Source organism: Spermophilus citellus (genome assembly GCF_964194105.1).
Source record: "Spermophilus citellus genome assembly, chromosome: 15".
NCBI lineage: Eukaryota > Metazoa > Chordata > Mammalia > Rodentia > Sciuridae > Spermophilus > Spermophilus citellus.
Window position 1 is genome coordinate 83,033,885 of NC_138195.1, and position 23,575 is coordinate 83,057,459.

General features: G+C 31.6%; 1 protein-coding gene across 1 annotated transcript in view; it reads left to right on the forward strand.

The window, feature by feature from the left end:
• The window catches only part of ATRNL1 (attractin like 1), a 716,619-nt gene that overhangs the window by 203,207 nt on the left and 489,837 nt on the right, over window positions 1–23,575 (forward strand). The window contains exons 20-21 of the mRNA XM_081268108.1: window positions 6,136–6,229; window positions 22,514–22,566. Of these exons, the coding sequence (XP_081124234.1) occupies window positions 6,136–6,229; window positions 22,514–22,566 (147 nt within the window). The remainder of the gene's footprint in view (window positions 1–6,135; window positions 6,230–22,513; window positions 22,567–23,575) is intronic.

Below are 23,575 nucleotides of genomic sequence, written 5' to 3' on the forward strand. Positions count from 1 at the left end.
AACTCTGCAAGCATAAGTATTATCAAGTTTTGCCATAAAAATAAATAAAATGCATATTCACGTTTTAAAATATTAATATGCATCTTTTATAGTGAACTTATGAATATAAGAGAGTATTAATTTGAAGCAGATTAATATTAAAATATATCATGATGTATTCATTTATTATTTAATAAGCTACATCGTACCAAATTATCTAGGTGTCCCTTTATTTCTTCATGATAGTTTCCTTTATTCCTTGCATTTGCACATCTTGAATTTCTGTAATTCTCATATCTTGTATTCCCATAGTTAATTCTACAACTCAAAAGGAAAATTATGCAAATTTACTTAAATAATACTTAGGAAGAATAACCCAAACATTTGTGTAGAACTATCTCCTACTTAAAAAAAAATTCTTAGAAACCTTCATATGTGTACAAACCTTATTTTATATGTATATGTGGGAGTATGCACATTTACATTTTATTAATCATCTCTTTTCAAAGGTAATAATCATAAGCAATTAGCAAGCTTAGTGTTCCCTAGTATTTTATATTATGTTCCCTAGTAAAAATATAAAATTATCAAAACCAATTATTTTAAAAAATTTGAGATAATTAATATACCATAAAATTACTGTTTTAAAATTTAAATTGAATGGTTTTTAATGTATCCACAGAATTGTGCATAGCCATAATTTCATTTTAAAACATTTTTAATTATCCACCCCCCCAAAAGCCAAACTCATTCATAGTTGTTCCCTTTGCTCCCTTGTCTCACAGCCTTGTCCCTGACAACTCTAGACTATTGATAAAACACTGTCTCTATGGATTTTTTTTTTATTCTGGAAGTTTTGTATAAGTGAAATTATGGAACATGTAATCTTTTGTAACTGTATTTTTTCATATAGTAAAATGTTTTAAAGGTTCATTCATATACTAGCATATACCATCTCTTTATTCACTTTTCCATTGCCAAATAATAGTTAGTTATTAGGATACCACCATATTGTATTTTTCCATTTATCAGTTAATGGGCATTTGGGCTGTTTCCCTTTGGCTATTATGAATAACATTGCTGTGAACATTCATGTTAAATTTTAGTATGGAAATACATTTTTTATTTCTCTTGAGTATGTATCTAAAAGTAGGTCTGCTGGGTCATATGTTATTTCTATATTTAATATTTTTATTAATTGCCAAAGTCTTTATAGGAGCAGCTGATTATATTTCAGATAACAATTCACATGAGTTCCAGTTTCTTCACATTCACACAGTTATTCTTCTCAGCCTTTTTAAAATTGTAATCATCCTAGGAAGTGTTAAGTGGTATCTAATGGGGAGTTTTGATTTGCTTTTCTCTAATGTACAATATGTTGACTTATCTTTTTCTGAGCTTGTCTATTCAGATTCTTGTTGGATTTTTAAGATGAGCAATTCATCTTATTATTATTGAATTGAAATTTTCTTTATATTCTAGATAAAATAAGACAAGATTTACAAAAATTCCCTCCTTATCTATTGTCTTTTTACTTTATTGATGGTGTCCCCTACAGCACAAAATTTATTAATATTGATGAAGTTCAATTTTTTCTTTTTCTTTCTTATATGTGTGTTTTATATGTGTGTTTGTTCTGTAAAAACTATTATCTAAATCAGTGTCACAAAGATTTATTTGTATGTTTTCTTTTTTAAGGACTTTATAATTTTATAATTTAGCTCCTGTTTTTAGGACTCTTAGTCATTTTGAGTGGATTTTTGTGTGTGGTATGAAATAGGAATTCAATTCTATTCTTCTGCACATCCTTATCTATTTTTTCCCCGGCATCATACATTTAATAGTTTATTTTTGGATTCTCAATTCTATCCCATTGATATGCATTTTGTATTTATGCCTGTATTATATGTATGTGTGCATATTTGTGTGTGTACATGAGCATGCACGTGCATGTGTGTTTTGCCATACTGGGAATTCAAATCAGGGCCTTGTACATGCTAGGCAAGTGCACAACCACTAAGACCTTTTGCAAATTTTATTTTGAGACATGGACTTGCTAAGTTGCCAAGGCTGGCCTTATAGTGCTCCTCCTCAGCCTCCCGAGTAGCTGGATAAAATTAATTGCATGTGTGTATCAGTGTGTCCAACTTATATGTGTTTATTATTATAATTTTGAAGTAATATTTGAAATTAAGACTAATGCTTGAAGTTAAGATGTCTGAGTCCTCCAACTTGATTCCTCTTTTAAATATTGTTTTGGCTATATGAATCTCCTTGTAATTATATATGAATTTTAGCACTAACTTGTCAATTTCTGAAAAGAGTTCTCATTAAGTTTCTTTTAGAGATTACATTGTATCTGTAGATCAAATTTGTCAATACTTCTACCAATATTAATTCTTCCTACATGAAAAGAAGATATCTCAATTTATTTATATTGTCTTTAATTTTCTTCCAACATTATTTTAGTTTTCAGGATACATGTTTTGTACTTCTTTCCTTCAATTATGTCTTAAAAGTTTGGGCTGGGGATGTAGCTTAGTTAGTAGAGTGCTTGCCTTGCATGCACAAGGCCCTGGGTTCAATTCCTAGTACCACACACACATAAAAAAATAATCAATTGATTTAAGTTTTTGTAGCACTAGGGTTCTATGCATGCTAGGCAAATCCTCATTGCTGAGTCCAATGATTTTATTTTTGTTGATGCTATTTTAAATGGAATTGTCTTCTTAATTTCATTTTCATATTGTTAGTTCATAGCATCTAGAAATACTAGGTTTTTGTATACTGATTTTATGACCTATAACCTTGCCTTGTTTAATTTATTAGTTATAACTTTTTATATTGATTTTTTTTTGGATTTATAAGATCATTTCATCTGTGAATAGTGATGGCTTTACTTCTTCCTTTCAAATTTGGCTAACTTTTGTTTCTGTTCTTATCTTGACTAGAATATTCAGTACCATGATAAAAATAAGTAGAAAAAGCAGACACCTCTATATTGTTCCTGAAACTAGGAAGAGAATGCAATCTTTCATTATCAAGCATGATGTTACCTGTGGATTTTATTAAAAAAAAATGTCCGTTATCTGGTACAGGAAATTCCCTCTATTTCTAATTTTTGAAGCATTTTTAAATAAATAAATTTTAAATTGCATAAGAACGGATAAATTACTGACACATAAAGTAAAAACATTGAGTGAAGAAGCTAGAAACAAATATTCTAACTTTGTGATTCTCTTCATGCAAAACTTTATAACAAATATAATCTCTACTGAAGATCATCAAACTACAGCCCACAAGCCGAATATAGTTTGCATTATGATTTTGTGTAGCCTATAAGCTTAAATTTTAAAAATTTTAAATGGCTAAAAAAACATAAAATTTCATAAAGTGAAAATTATACAAAATTTAAATTTCTATTTGTATAAAAGAAGTTTTATTGGAACATAGCTTCATTTGTTGTTTAAATCTTACACATGACTACTTTCGAACCACATGTGCCCCACAAAGCTTAGAATATTTATTATGGCCTTAAAGAGTAAAATTTTCAATGCCTTATATCTGGTTTTCAGCTAAAGTGAGGGGTAAATAGGGAAGCCACAGGGAAGGGACATAAGAAAACTTTCGGGAGCAATGGAAATGTGTATCTTGATTGCGGTTAGGGTTACTTGTGTGTAAAAAATTTGTTAACTTTTGTTTTACTGAACTTTAAACTACATGCATTTACTGTGTATAACTGCAAAGCAGATCTAACAACATTTAAAAGAATGTGTTCTTTCACTGAGTTTCATCCCCAGCTTTTAACTGTTTTTTTTTTTTTTTTAATTTTTGTAGGGGAGGGAGAAAATTGTGTAGTCTTATGTGGGATGGATAGCTGTCATTTGTGGCTGATCCTTCCTCATATATGTGACATGAATAGGTATCTCTTGGGGCTCTTCAGAGCTTGGCCTGTCCATGTACAGTTCTCATGATGACAGTGATACATGCTTTCTTCTTGTACTCACAGCTTTCTCCTCAGCTTTTTCTGCTGGAGACTGCTAATGCTCTCATGCAGTCTTGGAATTTTCAGCAGTCCCAGTTTGTCTAGAGGAAGAACATACATTATTTTTCTTGACCTCAGCTAGACTGCTAATAACTTCCTCAAGATAGCCCTTCCCATCTGTCCTGCCACTTCAGTTAATAGCCATAGCTACTCCTACCCAATTAATTCAGATTCCCCTCTAATATGCCACTGGATTCTAGGGGATAACTTCAAGCTCTTCAAAGAGCTCATGTGAAGTCCCTCATTAGGCTTTGTAAGAGGACAGCTAGCCACTTTCTTGGGAGGTCTATCCCATTTATAACTCTGAAATGGCTTTTTCTAATTCTTAGCAAATCTTCCTTTCTTGAGTTCATGTTTTTGTGATCATGTCAAGGTATATCCTGGTGTTATATCATAATTAAAAAGAATATAAGAGGGCTGGGGATGTGGCTCAAGCGGTAGCGCGCCCGCCTGGGATGCGTGCGGCCCGGGTTCGATCCTCAGCATCACATACCAACAAAAGATGTTGTGTCCGCCGAGAACTAAAAAATAAATATTAAAAATTCTCTCTCTCTCTCTCTCTCTCTCTCTCCTCTCTCACTCTCTTAAAAAAAAAAAAAAAGAATATAAGAAAGAAGAACACATACACACACACACACACACACACACACACACCAAGTTGAGAAACTCTAACTATTTTAGTCTCCTCCTTGGAAAACATTCATATTGGTCTTACACTTAACTGGTTTGGTATGCAAGATTCATTGTGTTTTGGAGAATTGTTCAAAATACTGACATGATTATCTGATTTTTTTTGCAATTGCTAACTATTAGCATACACATTGGAGTTCTATTGATATTTAAGAAAAAATAACAAAAAGTTGAATATTGGGAAAATTTGAATCGAAGCTCATTTTTTACATGTTTGTCTAGTCTGTATTTTTTGTTTTTATCAGTTGATTGGTTTAGGTAGTTAATGGTGTACAAGTTTTCAATAAGGGTTTTTGAAAGGGCTATTGACATGATCAGCTTTGTCTCTTTAGAATATATCATTTGGAGTATAAATGGTAACTTAGAAAAACTGAAGATAGGGCTGGGGTTGTGACTCAGTGGCAGAGCACTTTACTAGCAAGTGTGAGGCACTGGGTCCAATCCTTAGCACCACATATAAATAAATAAAATAAAGGTCTACTGACAACTAAAAAATATTTAAAAAACTGAAGATAGTTCTGATATATGGTTGTGTTTGTGCCAGTAAGAGATAGTGGATGGCAATACCCAAATGGTGCCTGTCAGAATGAAAAGGAGGGGTCATATGCAAGAGAGATGGTGTGTGTAGAAATTAGAGTCTACCAACTGATTGAATATTTGGCAAAATACAATGTAAGGTTTGTGTCCTGAATAATCAGATTACTGCTCAATTGAGTTCATATGCAAATTGATCATGAGCAACTATTATGCAATGCAATATTTCATTTAGTATGCTGAAATAATTACACTGGAAATGATCTCAGAAGCTTTGAAGAATGATTTTAGGGCAAAAAAGCATAACTACTTATAAAATATGTGGCTATATTTTGTTATTGTTTAGAGTAGTAAAAATAGTAGAAGTAATAGCAGCATTTATCAAGAGCTGGATATGTCAATTATTTTAAAATGTTATCTCATTTAAATCTCATGTCAATCCTGAGAACTAAGTACTATTATTTTCCTTTTGTAGTTGAAACTAAGCCTAGAAAGGTTAAGTAAATTTTCTAAGGTCACATTGGGATTGTAGAATACATTCTGAAGTTAAGCTGTTTATTCTGAAGTTTTTGCTATAATTCTTGAAACTCATTTCATTAAGTAGATGTACCAAATCAAAAATGGAAAGTGGCCTAGAGTTAGAGAAATACTTGGATCCATAGTAGATTTAAGATACCATCAAAGATTTTTAAAGAGTTTTGCAGAATACTTAAATAAGCAGATTTTCATCCTTACAGATAAAAATAACTTATATGGCAGTCTTGTTTATGGGATGGCATGAGAAAACAACCTTATATAAAAATCAGGTAATAATAATAATGTCCCTGAAATATCATTGCATGTTTGTGTTGTAGAATACTCAGTATCATTTTGGTTTTGATTTACAGCCTGTACATGCAGTGGCCATGCAAATATTTGTCATCTGCACACAGGAAAATGTTTCTGCACGACTAAAGGAATAAAAGGTGATCAGTGCCAATTGTAAGTACAGATGATTTCTTAGAAGTTATATGGATTGAATTTTTGTTATAGAATACGTTTATGTCACATATATTTGAAAAAATCATATTTCAACTGTAAGAAGTATGATTATAGGAAAACAATAAAGAAATCTTCAAAATTATAAATACACAAAAAGTTGTATTTAAAGAATGTGTTAACCACAGAAAATATTTTATTTTTATTTAAAGCACATATATTATTGCTCAAGAATTATCATAAATGTCTCAAGTAGGATGATTATGTCTTTGATTAGCCACTCAAGGATCAGGGGTTTTCTAATTTAGAGCAGGTGAGCACAACCATTTCTTTCTTTCTTTTTTTTTGCCTTCTCCATAGTGTTTGAAGTTAAAAGTGAGGTCAATGCATTTTAGCTCTTAGGGCAGTTCCTACAAGGAAGGCAGTTTTGTTTTAAATCAGTGGATCTAAATCAGTCATATGCTCTAAGTCAGAAGGATGCCTCCACTATTTTGCAACACTAAAACCTGATCGTCATAAACAGAGCCAACTTTATGGGTGTGTGGTCTGTGAATGTGCATAGTCCTGTGCTTAGACATCACACTTGGTTTAATGTTCTGCCATCACCATCTTTAAATTCTTAAGAAATGTTTACCAAGAACCCTACATTTACATTGTTTATTGTCCTCCCCCATTCTCTCAAATTATGTATCAGGTTTTGGTCATAAACAACGTTGTTTCTCTTGACCAAATTCTGTATTTTTGGATGTAGTATGCAGCAGTGAAAATAATTTCTGTATACCATATGAGCAGTACTGTAGTCACAGTACTATATATTGACAAATATATGAGTTTCTACCATAATAATAAAAACAATTTTTACTGAAATTTTACATGCATCATATAACCATATAACCATCCATAATAGTATTCCTTTCTTAATGTGGTGTATTAGTAACATTTTTGTTTCTAGATTAAAAAAAACAACCAGTAGTTTAATTCATTCGCTTATAATCTTATATAATGGAGAGTTACATTGGTTTACATATATATGAAATTTAGAAAATATGTAGTTCTGAATGACAAGAGTACATTTTTATAAAGAGGAGATAAATGGGATACCAATGATGGGGGATGAATGACTCAGAGCTAGGTCAGCGTAATAATAATCAAAAGGTTATTTGAGGGAAAGTTTCGGCAAAGCAGGCAATCTGAAGGATGCAGGACTGGTGAGACATTAGGGTCACTTGTTATGCTCAGAATTCTTTATCCCTGGGAGTTGGTGCCTGAGCTCAAGGTCCTGACTGATACAGCTCTAGGCCTTTGCAGGGAGCCTCCTCAGGCCAGCATCACCATAGCAACTGGGCCATCCTGATCTGCACCTTGGCAAGGAAGTTCCCAGCGCAAACACAGCCAAGAGGCAGACAGAGACCATGGTTTAAGTCACTGCTCTCCACAAATTATTCCAATGTGCTGTAGTATCATAATTATTGAGAATCTTAAGTGTGGTCACTTGGGATAATAACACATAGTTTGAAAAAGCACTAGTGTTTATGTAGTAGCTTTAACACTTGAAAAGTATGAGGGTTACTAATCATAAAGGCTGTAAACTTGGCTGGCTTTTGTTAGCTGCTGAAAAGCCTTAAAGAAAGAGATTTTCATTAACTAAGGGCATGCTGTGAATATCAGCAGGTCTTCAATGATAGCATTTAAAGATTTTCATCTTCTGCAGCCAGAGGGCAGAATTTGTTGCTAATCATGCCCAGAATTTAATCATAAATTAAACTAAAGCCTCAGTCATGACAGATTTTTTATGCCATAGTCTGCCTGAAAAGAAGAATAGGACTTTGAGACCTTTAATGGGGATGCTCCTGAATATGACTTCAAAACTTGGAACCCTCAGCTTCTCCTGAAAAATACTAGTTGGAAGAAGAGTCTTTGTCTTTTGCTAGAATAGAGCAACTTCCCTTTCCCTGTATACAATGCAAAGTTTTACATGAAGGTTATGTTTCATAAAATGTCCTCTTCCAGAGCATCCTCTGCCCCTACTGTGGAATTTTTAAATAATAAAGGTTTGTTCAATTCATGGCTCTGGAGACTTGGAGGTCCAAGGTTGAAGGGATACATAATGTGAGGACCTTCTTAATTTGTGGGGACTCTCTGCAGAGTTTCAGGATGGCACAGGGCATAACATGGTCAAAGTAGAAGGAACATACAAGAGAAAGATCCAAACTGGTTTTTGTAACAGACTCACTCTTGAGATAATACATTAACCTATTGATCTGTTAATCCACAAATGGATTAATCCATTCATGAGGGCAGAGCCTTTATGACCTAATCATCTCTTAAGGGTCCCATTTCTTAATACTTCACAATGGAGATTAAATCTCACCATGAATTTTGGTAGGAACATTCAAACCATCGGACCCATTAAATAACTATATTTCTGAAAGGTCTTTCAGGTATTTCCTTCATTAGGACAAGGGGAGTTAGTGCAATAGTAAGGGGAACTCCATAGTCTTTGAAACTCAGCTGTAGCTATTCTCTTTACTAATGTATAGTAGAATATGTTGCCCTAGTGTCAAAGGAAATGTCAGGATTTCAGAAGAGTAGAGAATAGGTGACAGTATTTAACTCTTAAATATAGGTATAATTACCTTGATAGATGGCCACCAGAAGGTCTTGGTTGGCAGGGATTTATGGTAATAACTAAGAGTTCTAAAGGATGAGGAAAATGTCTAGCAAATTAGATTATTATTTAGTTTTATCACCAGGAAAAAGCCCAAACCACTAGCCAGTAAGTAGAACATTGATATCAGCTGCCCTAGTGGAAAACTAAGACCTTCACTCTGTGGATCTGACCTGGACCTTGATTTCTAGAGCCCATCAATTAAAGTGGAAGCTGGGTTCCTCTGAGGAAGTGCCTATATCAATACATACGATGAATATTCCCCTACTTTAATCTTCAATGGGACTGGAAGCTGTTTGGCCGAAAAACTGGCAATTGGAAAGGGAAACACACATTTATTTTCAAGGGCTGATGGATAAGACATTTGAATTGTTACTGTTCTTCAAAATAACATTAATTCAATTAAATTAAATATCTGTTTAAGTGAGTTGCAGTGATATGCACCTATGGTCCCACTTATTAAAGAGACTGAGGCAGGAGGATTGTTTGAGTCCAAGAGTTTAGGGCTATCCTGGGCAACATAGCAAGATTCTGTCTCTTTAAAAAAGTTGTTCAGTTGGGCTGGTGATGTGGCTCAAGTGGTAGCGCATGCGCAGGGCACTGGCAGGGCACTGGGTTCGATCCTCAGCACCTCATAAAAGTAAAATAAAGATGTTGTGTCCATCGAAAAAACTAAAAAAAAAATATTAAAAAAATTCTCTCTCTCTCTCTCTCTCTCTCTCTTAAAAAAAAAGTTGTTCAGCCCCATTAATATGTATCTTAAGGCATTACATTAATATTTCAGATAATACTGTTCAGAAATTTTATGTTAACATTTAATGCATGTAAAAAATGAAACCAAACATAAACCATGTTTCTGGATAAGCCTACCAAATAAACCTTGTCTCATACACTTTTTACAATCTTAAACTTATTATTTAGCCAATACAAAAAAGCATTAAAAATCGTATATGTTAATGGGGCACCATGGGATGTTTTGATACATGTATACATTGTATAATCAAATTAAACATGCCTATCTTCTCATTTATTGCTTCTGTTTGACAAAAGCTTTCAAAATCCTTTTATTTTGGCGGGGTAGGTGGGGGAGATGCAGTACACAGTCATTATTGGTAGTTACCCTATGGTGCAGTGGCATGCCAGAACTTCTTACTCCTCTCTAGGTTCCACTTAATTCCTATTAATAAAACTTTCCCTATTCCTCCCTGCTACTTTCCCAGTCTCTTGTAATTACCATTATATTTTCAATTTCTGTGAGATCAAATTTTATTTATATGTCTTGTATGAGCAAGATTGTATGGTACTCGTCATTCTGTACCTTGCTTATTTCACTTATAGTGATCTCCAGTTATATCCATTTGTTGCAAATGATAGCATTTTATAATTTTTAGTTGCTGAAGACTATTTCATTGTGTATATATACCAAATTTTTCTTTATCTATTAATTTGATGGTTACATAGGTTGTTATCAGTTCTTGGCTATTGTGAATAGTGCTGCAAGGAATGTGGGATGTGTCTTCATCATGCTGATGTGTCTTTGACCTACTGATTTCACTTCATTGAGTGTGTAGTCAGTAGTGGGATTGCTGAATCATATGGTAGTTGTATTTTTAATTTTTTGAGGCAATTGTATACTGTTTTCCACTGTCATTCTACTATTTACATTTCCACAAACAGTGTGCAAGGGTTCCCTTTATTCCACATTCCTATTCAGGACTTGTTATCATTAGTGTTTTTGATAACAGGTATTCCTACTGGAATGCAGTGATATCTTAATGTGGTTTTCATCTGTATTTCCCTGATGATTAATGATGTTGAGTATATTTTCAAATTTGTGTTGGCCATTTGTCTGTTAAGGTCTATTGCCTATTTTTAACTGGATTATTATTTTTTTTTTTTTGCTATTGAGTTTTTAGTTCCTTAAATTTTTTGAATATCAACCCCTTATCAGATGTGTAGTTTGCAAATATTTTCTCTCATTCTGTAGGTTGTGATTTCACACTGTTGATTGTTTCCTTTGCTCCTTCAAATCTTTTGCATTTGATGTTATACCATTTTTCATTTTTGCTTCTGTTTTCTGTGTTTTGGGGGTCTTTTCCAAAAAATCTTTGTCTATGCCAATCTCCTGAAGGGTTTTCTCTTTTCCTTCTATTAGTTTCAGGGCTTACATTTAAATCTATAGTTAAAACTTGTGGAAGGTAGGGGTCTAGTTTCATTCTTCTGCCTTGGACACCCAATTTTTATTTAACGTATTTTTAATTACCAGAAAATATCTAATTTACACCAGAGTTACTTTGTTGAAACAAAACATTAATTTATTAGATTAGTAGATCTCAGTGGAAATGGACCAGCAGTTTCTAGAACTTTATGGATTTTCACAATTATTTATCTTAAAATTTATGGAGTGCTATTTGCATTTAAAGGATGTCTAGTCCTAGCCTCTTGTTACAATGGGAGCTTATGGAGACCAGGGGAAAAATGGATAAATGAGTAATAGTTCAAAACTCTTTCAGTGAGCCCAGTGGGTCTAGACATCCACTCTGTAGTCATTTTCCCTTTCCCTGAGTATGGAATGGATATATGTAGCACTGGCAGATATTTCATATTGGCTTCCTGACCTATGGAGAAAGAGCCATTAAGGTAAAAAAGGTCAAGAGGAGGAAGGACCTGGAACTACTTCTGTTCACTGTGGACCTACTCAGATGGTAAATCAGAATGAGGAATCTCATGCTGACACAAATAAACTGTTGAAATGGAGAAAAAAGCGATATTCTCAGAAGTGAGCTGAATCTTATTTGTAAGTGCAGTTGCCAAAATAATTCCCTAGTTTCAGATATGGACATGGTTGTGATGAAAGTTCCTGGAAAATATATCTTCTGTCCTGGAATCCTACCACATGTTAAAACATACCTTTATTTTCTAGTACTTAAAGATCTTGAAGACTATTAATTTCTAAAAGATAGGGATTAGATTGGGAAAGATATTGACAAAAGCCAATCAACTTATGTTGTAGACTTCTGGGAACATTGTCAGAGTCCCCTACTGAGTAACAATTGGTAACTTCAAATAAATAATTTTAATATGTAACATCTTCCACCTAGATTTTATATGATGGTATTATAAAATCTTAAAATTACACAGGATAAGAATACTATAACATAATTTTTATCCCCTTTTCATGATATTTGGTACCATTCATAAGTTGTCATTGATTTAATAATATGTGGTTCTTAGTCTTTTTAAAAAAGTCTCAATTTTTTTGGATATATTAGATACTCAAAAATGTATATAGCGCATACTATGAACAACACATTATTTGTGATGGAATTTTTTTAAAAGATAAATATTTCTTGGTTAAATTCTTGAATTTATTTCTTGAATAAAATTATGTTATAGATTTTATGTATATCATAGTTGTATTCTTAGAAAATTCAGTGTATATTATAAACATGCAAAACTACTTTGTGTTTACATGGAAAATGGCTTAAATAATAAATCATAAAGGTTTTTGGTGTAACAAAGTTTGATGGTCTTAACTCTAGATGGTGTGAATAGGCCCTTGTACACATAGAATTGTTGGGATTGTTAGTTAAAAAAAGAAGAACAATAAGGAAAATAATATCAAAGTAAGATGTAGGATATAATAATTACAAATGAAAACAATTGTAAAAAGAAACAGATATATATATATATATATATATATATATATATATATATATATATATATCCAAGAAAGAGAATGCATTTAAACAGTTCATTTTGGTTAGTCTTCTATATTTATTACTTAAAGTTATCTTGAAATAGCAGGAGATGAAATAAATAGTCTCCTAGTGTCTTCTACCTTAAACTTCTATGAAGAAATAAATTACAGTAAGATTTAGCATTTTAATTTAGAAAATATATCTGGTAAATGTGTAGGTGTTTTATCAAAATATGGACTCATTTGGAATGCATGTGTGTTACAAAATGAATCACTGCTATATGCTGCTTTGTCAATTTGATTCATTCTGGTGGCTCCAGTGCAGTGGCTGTTTTTGTATAGTTGAGCATTTTAACATCTAGGGGAAAATGATAAATGATCAAAAACATTTCAGTGTAATCTCTTTCTGAAATAATTTTCTTTTTTTTTGGTCTTGCTTTGATATTTGGCAGCTGTAAACATGGTATCTTCTCTTTATTTTTATTTATTTTTTCCTTTGTTCCACCATTATCATCATCATCAAGCAAACCAACATTGAGACATGTTAAACATCTGTCTCTTTTAATAAGAATTCTTTTAATTCTTATTAAAAGAATAAATTCTGTGAAGTAGGTTCCATTTTTATCCCCATTTTATTATAAAGGAAATTGAAGCTTGCAAAAGTTTGTTTGTCTAAGGTTACAACCTAATTAGTGTTGGAGTGAACATCCACTTCAGTTTCTTTTATAAAAACAATGAATGCCCTTTACCTATTTTATAAGGTTATTTTTTATTTATTAAATATTATCACTTTTCTACTAAGGATAATTTACAAATGAAAGTTGAGGCACTATTTTCACACTGAAAAATTGTTCTCATGCTTTGTATTGTCAATTTGGAAACTTGTGTGTACTCATTAGTGAGCTTTATACTATTATTTTAAATTCTAAATATTAAAGTACCAATATTTAATATTTAGCTAATGAAAATTAAATTTTCTTTGTATAGAAAAATTTTTAAAACTGCATATTATAGAAATACTGTATTATATATATTTTGACTTGATTCAATAGAGGCTTGTGTTCAAACTATGCTAATTATATTCATTTTAGTTTGTTTTTATATATGAAAAATGCTTTATCAGTAGTTTCAATTTTGGTTTATTTTTTTTTGGGTGAGGGTGCCGGGGAGACTGGCAATTGAACTCAGGGGCACTCGACCACTGATCTACATCCTCAGCCCTATTTTGTATTTTATTTAAAGACAGGGTATCACTGAGTGCTTGCTTAGTGCCTTGCTTTTGCTGAGGCTTGTTTTGAACTTGTGATCCTCCTGCCTCAGCCTCTGGAGTTGCTGGGATTACAGGCATGCACCACCATGCCCAGCTGGTTTCATTTTTTACTAGTTTTCATATAAAGAATTTTGTTAACTTCAAAGACATTAAGCTATTATTTTTTTAGGATGTTCTGTTGTTATACATTGCAGCCAGAGAATGTAGAGTACATTGTACTTTTTGGTAGTAACATTGTTTTTAGTTTTTATAAATGGGACTGGTTTTGTTAATGTCCCATTTGCACCAAAATATATGTATTTATCCTCTAGGATACAATATCCTCATTTTGTGCAATTGTCAAAATGTATGTATTTATCCTCTAGGATACAATATCCTCATTTTGTGCAATATTGTCTGTGCACATGTACGGAAAATAGCAGGTAAATTACATGACAACAGCTAGTATGGACTCTGTCCACTCCAAAGATACTAGAAATGATTGGTAAAGTTGAGTATTAAAACTGGGAAGATATATAGCTGAGTTTGAGATAAAGAAAGAAATTGAAGTTATCCCTAATGACCAGAAACAAAAATGTAAGTTAAAGCCAAGTGAGAGACTTCTGAATCTATGCTGGGTTGCTGTGCTATATTGCAGAAATATGATTTTTTTTATACTCAAGTAAGGTGCAAAGCTGGAACCAAGACCTCTTTCTAAATACAGAATACTTGAGTCCCTACCTATTCCCTGAATGTAAGGAGTAGACGTAATCCTGAAGAATCAGAATTTCTCTCCTCAGAGTTCTGTGTAAGAAAGCTACCTAGAGAATTTACATGCCACACCAGAGTATGTACTGATGTGGAGTACAAATTTGCATTTCCCACATGATAGTGGAGCCCCAAGCTGACCAATTAATATCTGGACTGACCCTAGTTGAGTGAATCCCAGAGGTCAGTCTTCCTCAAAGTTTTTGGTCTTGAGGTCCATTTATACTCTTAAAAATTATTGTGGGTCCATATCTGAAAGAGCTTTTGTATGTGTAAATTACATTAGGCAATATTGATTGTATTAAAAACAAAATGAGACATTTAAAAATAATCATTTATTAAATAATATGAAACAATTACAAATATATTATCTGTTAACATAAATTTTGCATGTCAATTGAATAAAAGTATTGTATCAAACAAAACATAAACAAATGATATTGTTTTACAAATATCTTTAACATCTGACTTTTGAATAGAAGATAGCTATATTCTCATACCTGCTTTTGCATTCAGTCTGTTTATGATACATTAGGTTGGTTGAAATAAGTAAAAGTATCTGGTCTCATGCGGATGATTGGTGGAAAAGGAAGTTTTTTTAAACAACTTTTTTTTTAGGTAATTATGGCTATTCTTTGATATTACACTAAAACTTGACAAGGTTTCTTAAATGTTAGTTGAGTATGTAATATGGAATCACATCAATGAGCTTTTCTATGCTTAAATTCATTAGTCTCTTTTGTATGCATAAAAAGATGCAAAATGCAATATAGATTTATTTTTAATTACTAGTATCCTTTATTTAACATGATGTTTTGGGAGTCATCCCATGTAACTGAACCCACAATTCTGAAATTTGATCCTTTTCAATATTGTAGGATAAATCATTGTAAGATACCTCATTCATTTATTCTTCTGTTTTCCTATATGGAATTACAAGTTTTGCTTTTCTGTTTTAATCATTACCATTGATGTTTTATAAACATTCATGTATATGTCTTCAGGTTCAGAAGTTTATACATTTATGTATTGTTGATATCCATATTTTTATCTCATGTGAAATGATTATACAAAATGTACTGTTGTTCACAGGGCTTCATGAGTTTTCTTGATGTTCTACAATCTTGCGTATATTCAATGTTCAAAACAGTTTAATTTTAACATTTCTGATGGATATGTAATTATGTTATTTAAAGAAGTTCTTTTGTTCTTGAAAGCTTAATGTGTTTAATCCTTAAAATAGTACATGTTTTTAATCATCAATTGAACTCTCTCTTTACGAAGTTGTATTCTTTCAAGTTTTTTGTGATTTTTATTTCCACTGGATTCTGTTTTTTAAAAATTATTTGTAGTAATTTATTTTAATATTCTGGATACACATCTTTTGTTGGTTTTAAGTGTATTAAATATCACTTTGTAATTTGGATTTTCTTAATTTTAAAATAATCTCATACATCCCTGTGTTACACATTGTTAGGGGCTTTTTAAAGATTCTGTTTAAAAACTACATGTTTTTCCCATAATCAAGTTGTTCATCAAGGTAGACAATTGACTGGATTTTTTTGTGTGTATTTGAAATATTTTAATTGTTCAGTTTTCTTAAAAGATATATAATATTTAGAGTTCAGTTTCTTCTTGTATCTCTTTTACTTTCTAACTTATTTGCTTTTGTTTGCCATGATGTATGTAGTTATTTTTATTCTTATTCATCAGTTTGCAGAGATTCAGAAAGTTCAACTCTTACTCTTTTAACATTGCTTCTTCTTCATTTCTCTCTCAACTTCACTGGTACCATATTTTTTATATCTCTTATACTTTTTAATACATTGCTCACCTCTTCTCAGTTCATCTTTCCCGTTTCTACTTTGTCTAATTCACTGTGAATCTCATCTATTCGGGATAATTTTTGTTTTTCTTTCATTTTCATTGTGTTTTTTTTAGTTCTACTTTTTCATACTAAATTTTTGGTCTTATTTGTTATAATCCCTAAGTGTCTTTTATAGTTCTCAATTTTTAAGGCAGAGTCTGAATCTTGCCTGCTATGTCCTTAAGTATAATAAGTATTATTCTTTGAAGGTCTATACCTTCTCCTTGATACCATCTGAATTCTCCTGGCTCTTTTTCTATCATCCTTTGTTTCTGATGGTTTGTGTTTTTGATTCTTTATCTGTTTTCACGATTGGTCATTTTAAATTTTTGTTTTACCACGGATTGAACCCAGGGATGTTCAATCATTAAGACACATCACCAGCCCGTTTTAAAATATTTTATTTAGAGGCAGGGTCTTGTTGAGTTGCTTAGGGCCCCTCTAAGTTGTTGGGGCTGACCTTGAAATCTTGATCCTCCTGACTCAGCCTCCCAAGCAACCAGGATTACAGATGTGTACTATTGTGCCTAGCCATTAAAAAAAATAATTTTTTAATAGCAGTTGGACACAATACCTTTAATTTATTTATTTTTATGTGGTGCTGAGGATCCAACCCAGGTCCTCGAATGTGCTCGGTGAGCACTCTTCTGCTGAGCCACAACCCCAGCCCAGCGCCTAGCTATTTCTTATTTTGTATCAGATACTATATTTGCAAATCTATTCATAGGTGGCCTGATACCTAGGATGAAATCATTTTAAAAAAGAGAATTTAATTCTGCTATGTGCCTAGGGGCAGTAGTATTTTCATCATTTTCAGAGATGAGTATGGTTCAATATAGATGTACAGGATCTGGAAGGCCTTCCATGACTATATTTCGGAGCGTCTTTGAGCTTCTAACCCCAAGAGAGAAGTATTTAGCTAGCTCACAGACCTTTGGTTGGCCTAGACTCTAGTCCTCCCTCCCTCCCTCCCTTCCTTCCTTCCTTCCTTCCTTCTTTCCTTCCTTTTCTTTCTTTCTGAAATAACTCTTCTCAACCTTGACTCCCGATTATGAGCCCTTGGATTATTGAGTCTCCAAGTCTCCAAAAGACTCAATACCCTGGGATTTACATCCTGGTATAATAGTTCTTTACTTTCTTGCTCCTCAGTGTTTGTAAACATTAAAAACATTTTTTTTAAGTTTGTCTCAGATTATCTAGTTACTTCAAGTTAACAATTATTGGAAATATCACAAACAGCCTTATAATTTTAGCATTTACACTTCTTGTACTACTGGAGGTATTATCATACTTTTATGCCTGGATTTCAATTTTTAATAATAAATTGTCTTGGATGTGGGGTATCAATATTGACATTATTATACTTTTTAATAAACTTTTTTTTGTACTTGTGATTGAACACAGGGATCCTTTACTACTGAGCTACATCCCTAAATCCTTTTTACTTCTTACTTTGAGATAGGGTGTTTCTAAATTGCTGAGGCTGGCCTTGCACTTGTGATCCTTCTTCCTCAGCCTCCTGAGTTGCTGGGATTACAGGTGTGTGCTGCAAGGTCTGATTTAATTTAATTTTTCACATTATTTAGTAGGTATTTTAGTGAGCTTTTCATCACTGTGACCAAAATTTCTTACAAGAACAATTTAGGGGAGGCAAAATTTATGTGGGCCTCATGATTTCAGAGATTAGACTGTTGACTCATTTGTTTGGACTTAAGTAGCTTGCTGAATGGGGTTCAGGGCACAGAGAAAGAGGGGAAGGGGCCTCGCGGTGTACCTTCTAGGGCATGTCCCAGTGACCTTTCTCCCCAGCTACACCCACCTGCCTATAGTTATCACTTAGTCCTTTCAAACTAGGAAGGGCTGATTAGATTATAGCTCTCATAATCTAACCATTTTACCTCCAATCCATCCTGCATTAGCACAGGATCTTTTGAGGGACACCTCATATCCAAACCATAACATTATATATTTAGATTTTTCCTTCTTTCTCAAATGAAAATATTATAGATATATTATAGATACTCTTTTGAATTTTACTTTTTATATCTACTTTAAAATATCTTCTGGAACTCAGTCAATATCAGATCATAAAGATCTTCATAATTCTTTGATTTTATTTCATTTAAAGAAGTAAACATGGTATGCATGTATATAGTTTAATAAATCTATATGCCTGTAAATTTAGGTATTTTCTAATATTTTGTAATCAAAATGATGCTACACTGAATATTTGGGTGTTTATGTTTGTGTGTGTGTGTTTATTTATAATGTTGGTGGTTTATCTTCAGAGTAAATTCCATTAAGTGAGATTATTGGGTCAAATAATAAATACATATATAATTTTGTCAGGTATTGCCAAATTCCCCTCCATAGTGAATTTTTTTTTCATTTTATTTTTCCAGAAGACAAATATGGGTGGGCTTCTTTATTCACAGATTTGTAAGCAGAGTATGGTTTTGAAAACATTTTTCAATCTTGTAGGAAAGAATGGGCATGTTGGTATAATTTTAACAGCAAGTACATTTTTGAAGTTGAGCATTTTTTATATGTTTAAGAGCTATTTTTATATCACTTTTTGTCTATTGTGCATTCATGTCTTTTGCAAAATTTTCTGTATGTTAGTTTCCTCCATTATATTTAAAGAGTTATTTGTAAATTAGAGATTATTTCTTTTTCTCTGACATATATGCAAATATTTTGCTCTCAATTTGTCATAATTTTTTAACTTTTTTAATGACATATTCTTTTGCTATGCAAACTTTTTTTAATGTACTCATATTTCTTAGCCTTTTAAAAATTGCCCATTCAGGGAGCTACTTAAGCTTAAGTCCAAACAAATGAGTCAACAGTCTAATCTCTGAAATTTTTAAATTTATATAATTTTTAAAGTTATAGTGTAATTCACCCAAATTTTCTTCTCATGTATCTATAAAGTTTTATTTTGTTTTACTTTCAAATTTCTCATCCATTTGGAGCTTGCTTTTTGTGTAAGGTGTTAAAATTGGATGTAATTTTTACATTTTTCCAAATGGCTATCCAGTTGTCTTAGCATTATTTATTGAAAAGGCCATCTTACCCCAATAATTTAAGGCACTATTTATCATATACTGAGTATTCAATATATGATAGTTGAGTCTGTTTCTGGAATTTCCGTTGTATACTTTTGGTCTATTGATGTGCTAATATTAAATGCAATACTATTTAATGATAGAGACTTTGAGTATACCTTAATATCTTAATTTAGCTCCCTTCAAAGCTGTTTTTCTTTTTCATTTATTTTTCCTGGCTATTCTTACGTTTATTTTTTTCAGGTGAGTAACTAGATAAACTTTTTTAGCTCCTCTGAAATCTCATTGCAGTTCTTTAATTCAATTAAGTTGAATTAAAATTTTCTTTGAATTTAATTGCTATCATGATGTCGATCTATCCTAATGAAGAATAAAGAATGTCTTTCTATTTTTGCATGCACTTTTGTATTTGTTAAGCTGTTTGTCTAAAATCTCATTTTTATGTTTCCTGTGGAACTATCTATCTCATTGGCTATTTGCAGGAGACTATAATTCATTTAATACCTAAAATTAAACTATCAAAGGTTGCTGTTTCAATTCATATATTTAAAAATACTTTTAATACAGTGAAAATTCTCATGATAATCATTGGTTAATACAAAGCATTTTAGGTAGGATGCTTCTAATTTGCATTTATAAAAAATTTAAAAATATAATGTAATTTTTAGGTTGGACAACTTTAAAAATTCTCCAACCCTTTCCATTTAATGCTCAAAAATGTGGTGTTGGTTTCTTATTTCTGATAAAATTCTGAGTTTGACTAGTGAAAGATTAAGTTTTACTTCCTAGGCAAGATTCTGTAATTTCCTTCTTCTGAGAAAATTTGTGATTTGGAAAGAAAAAATAGCCATTTCTTTGTAAAACTTGTATTGTGTTTAGAGTAAATATTTTTACATTAATTTTCAGCTCATTATAAAATTTTGCAATTTGAATAAACTAAATGTTATTTACAAAGAAGAAAATTATTACTGCCATATATTGGAGAAATACGTTCATATCCTGAAATTCTTAAATGCAGTATATAATCAATTAAAAATTACTTGAAATCTGTTGTCATTTGTGAGAGTTATAATTTTTAGATTGCTGTGAAATTTTGAAGTTTATTTGGGCATGTAGGATATACAGGGAATATTATGCTGAATATTTCCCATTGTAACAGTAGAATTGTGATGCTGTTTATGACAAGTCACATTATCTATAATGTCATATGTAAATTAGTCCTTCAGTGGTGTAGCCTTGGTGTGAAGTGATGGAATTTAAGGAGGTAAGCCTGAAGAATTTAGCAATGGCATAGGAATAGTGTAGATTATGAAGTGCTTGACCTAGCAATAACGATTATTTTCTTAAGCTAGAATGCTGTTATATATCTTATATATCTACAACTTAAACATTAATCTTTGGAGAAATCACAATCTAATACCCAATGTTTCTTTGTTTCAAAGAGCTAGAGGTATAGAAAGCTATCAAATTTTTATTTTAATTATTGAAATTATTACTTTAATCTTTGGGAAAGCTTTACTGTTCATCTTTTTGGATGGTATAATAATTAGGAGACACACCACTAAAAATACAGTTAGAATGTTATGTGATTATTTTACCAATTATCTCCCAATATTTGCTTCTTCATGAATTAAAATATTTATATTAAAATATTTTTCTGTACTAATGAGATCTCCTAAAACCAAAGACTTTTTTGAAGCTGTCTTACCTCTTTAAATTTTAAACTTAATTTAATTTAAATATTAAATCACTGCATTAAGTTACCCTGATGTATATATTTCATAATATTTATTGTAGAAAATATTTCAAGAAATAATATTATGCAAATGAAGCTATAAGTATAAAATTTATACTCTATTAAGTATAAATTTTCATTTTAATTTTATTCTGGAAATGGAATGGAGACTGTATATTTCAATAATTTTGAAAACCATGCTTTTCTCCCACTGCTATTGTTAACCATAGTTTTGATGTATTTAACTTGGAGTTCATGAGTTTGAATGCTCTTTTTTTCATTTTTAATAATTTCCTTACGTGAACCAATAGTTTGAGCTTCTGAGTTTAACCCATATTAGTCTACTTTTGGGGGGATTTTTGTTTTTTAGAGAAAACTTCCCAACACAACTGAGAAGATATTTTTAAAATGCAGATTAATTTTCATAGAAACTGTGGGGAACTATGTTAATTTCAAAAATATCACAAGGTTGAAAATACAGATTTATGAATTTCCTCAATGTTTTCTTCTACCTAAAATTATCTCTATGTCTTCATCCAGACTTTCAACTTCTTCTCCTTACATTATTGAGGAATGATACATATGCCAAACTCATAATCATGTCCCATATTTTTGATATTTTATAATTCTCCTAAGTATGTTTCTTTCTCTCCATGTAGTTTTCTTTCATTCCATTCACAAACGTCTTTACAAATAAGTCTTTGAAGACTCATTTCTTTTGTAATTCTTATTTTACTGTTGCATTATAGTTATACATGACATTGGGATTCATTATGCCATATTCATACATGCACATAGTGTACTTTGATCAATCTCATTTCCCAGGACTTGCCCTTTCCCTTTTGTCCTCCCTCCCTATGATCCACTTGCTGTACTGTATTGATCTTCCTCGTATTATTACTACTACTACTACTACTATTATTATTATTATTTTAATTAGTACATATGGTTGTTTATATATAAATAGGAGTTATTGTAGTGTGGTCACACAGGGACATAGCATAACTTGGTAGATTTCATTACTCAGTGCTTCCCCATGCTCTGCTGTCCTCCCTCCCCTTTGAATCTCTATGCTATTGGTCTCCCTTATACTTTAGTGAGACCTTGTTTTTAAAATTTTACCTAGCAATTTAGTTTTTAAGATGTTTAACATAAAGTTAATTTTTTAAATAAAGAAAAGCATGAGGCTTTGAATTACATTTTTAATAGTAAATAAGTTTTTGTTTTTACAGATGTGATTCTGAAAATCGCTATGTTGGTAATCCACTTAGGGGAACATGTTATTGTAAGTATTTTATATTTTTCATTTTAAATAATTGGTTGGCATTATTGGTTTCAGATAATAAAATAATCTTTGATAACTATAATTTTCATTTATTATCTCAGAATTTCTATTTCTTAGGTTTTCCAACAAAATTCCATATGTATTGTTAAGAAAGATAATATTTTTTTTATATTCTCTTAATTGTATTTGGGGCATTTTTTTTTCCTACTCTGAATTGTAAAGTAACAATAGATCTTATTTTGAACATGGAACAAAATATAAGACTTAAGAAAACTCAGATAATTTTAGTGCAGTCTTTTTTATTATGATTAATTTTTGAAGAAATAGTTTTTTATGATAGTTTTTTTAGGGAATAATTTTGGTAATTATCAAAAACAGTGATGATTTTGTGCCAATAGATATTTTCATTTGGTAATGATCCAGCCAAACAGTTTCCCATATGGTTGTACCATTTTACATTCCCTTAAGCAGTAGAGGAGAGTTTTGGTCCTTCTACATCTCTAACCCTATGTACAGTTAGCCTTACAATTTAACTATTGTAATAATTGTGTAAAGATACCTGATTTTCATTTTAGATTCTATTTCCCTAATGACTAATGATGTTAAGCATCTTTTTTTTTTTTTTAAGAGAGAGTGAGAGAGGGGAGAGAGAGAGAGAGAAAGAGAGAATTTTTTTTTAATATTTATTTTTTAGTTCTTGGCGGACACAACATCTTTGTTGGTATGTGGTGCTGAGGATCGAACCCGGGCCGCACGCATGCCAGGCGAGCGCGCTACCGCTTGAGCCACATCCCCAGCCCCGCATCTTTTTTTTTTTCATGTGATCCTTTGTCATGTGCATATTTTATTTGATGGAGTATCTTATTAAATACATTGTTAAATTTTTTAATGGATTTTTATTTTTATATTGTTGAGTTTTCAGGATACTTTATTCTAGATACAAGACCTTTATCAAAGTGTGATTTGTATTTTTTTTTCTAGTTTTTGGTTTGTCTTTTTATCCTATTAA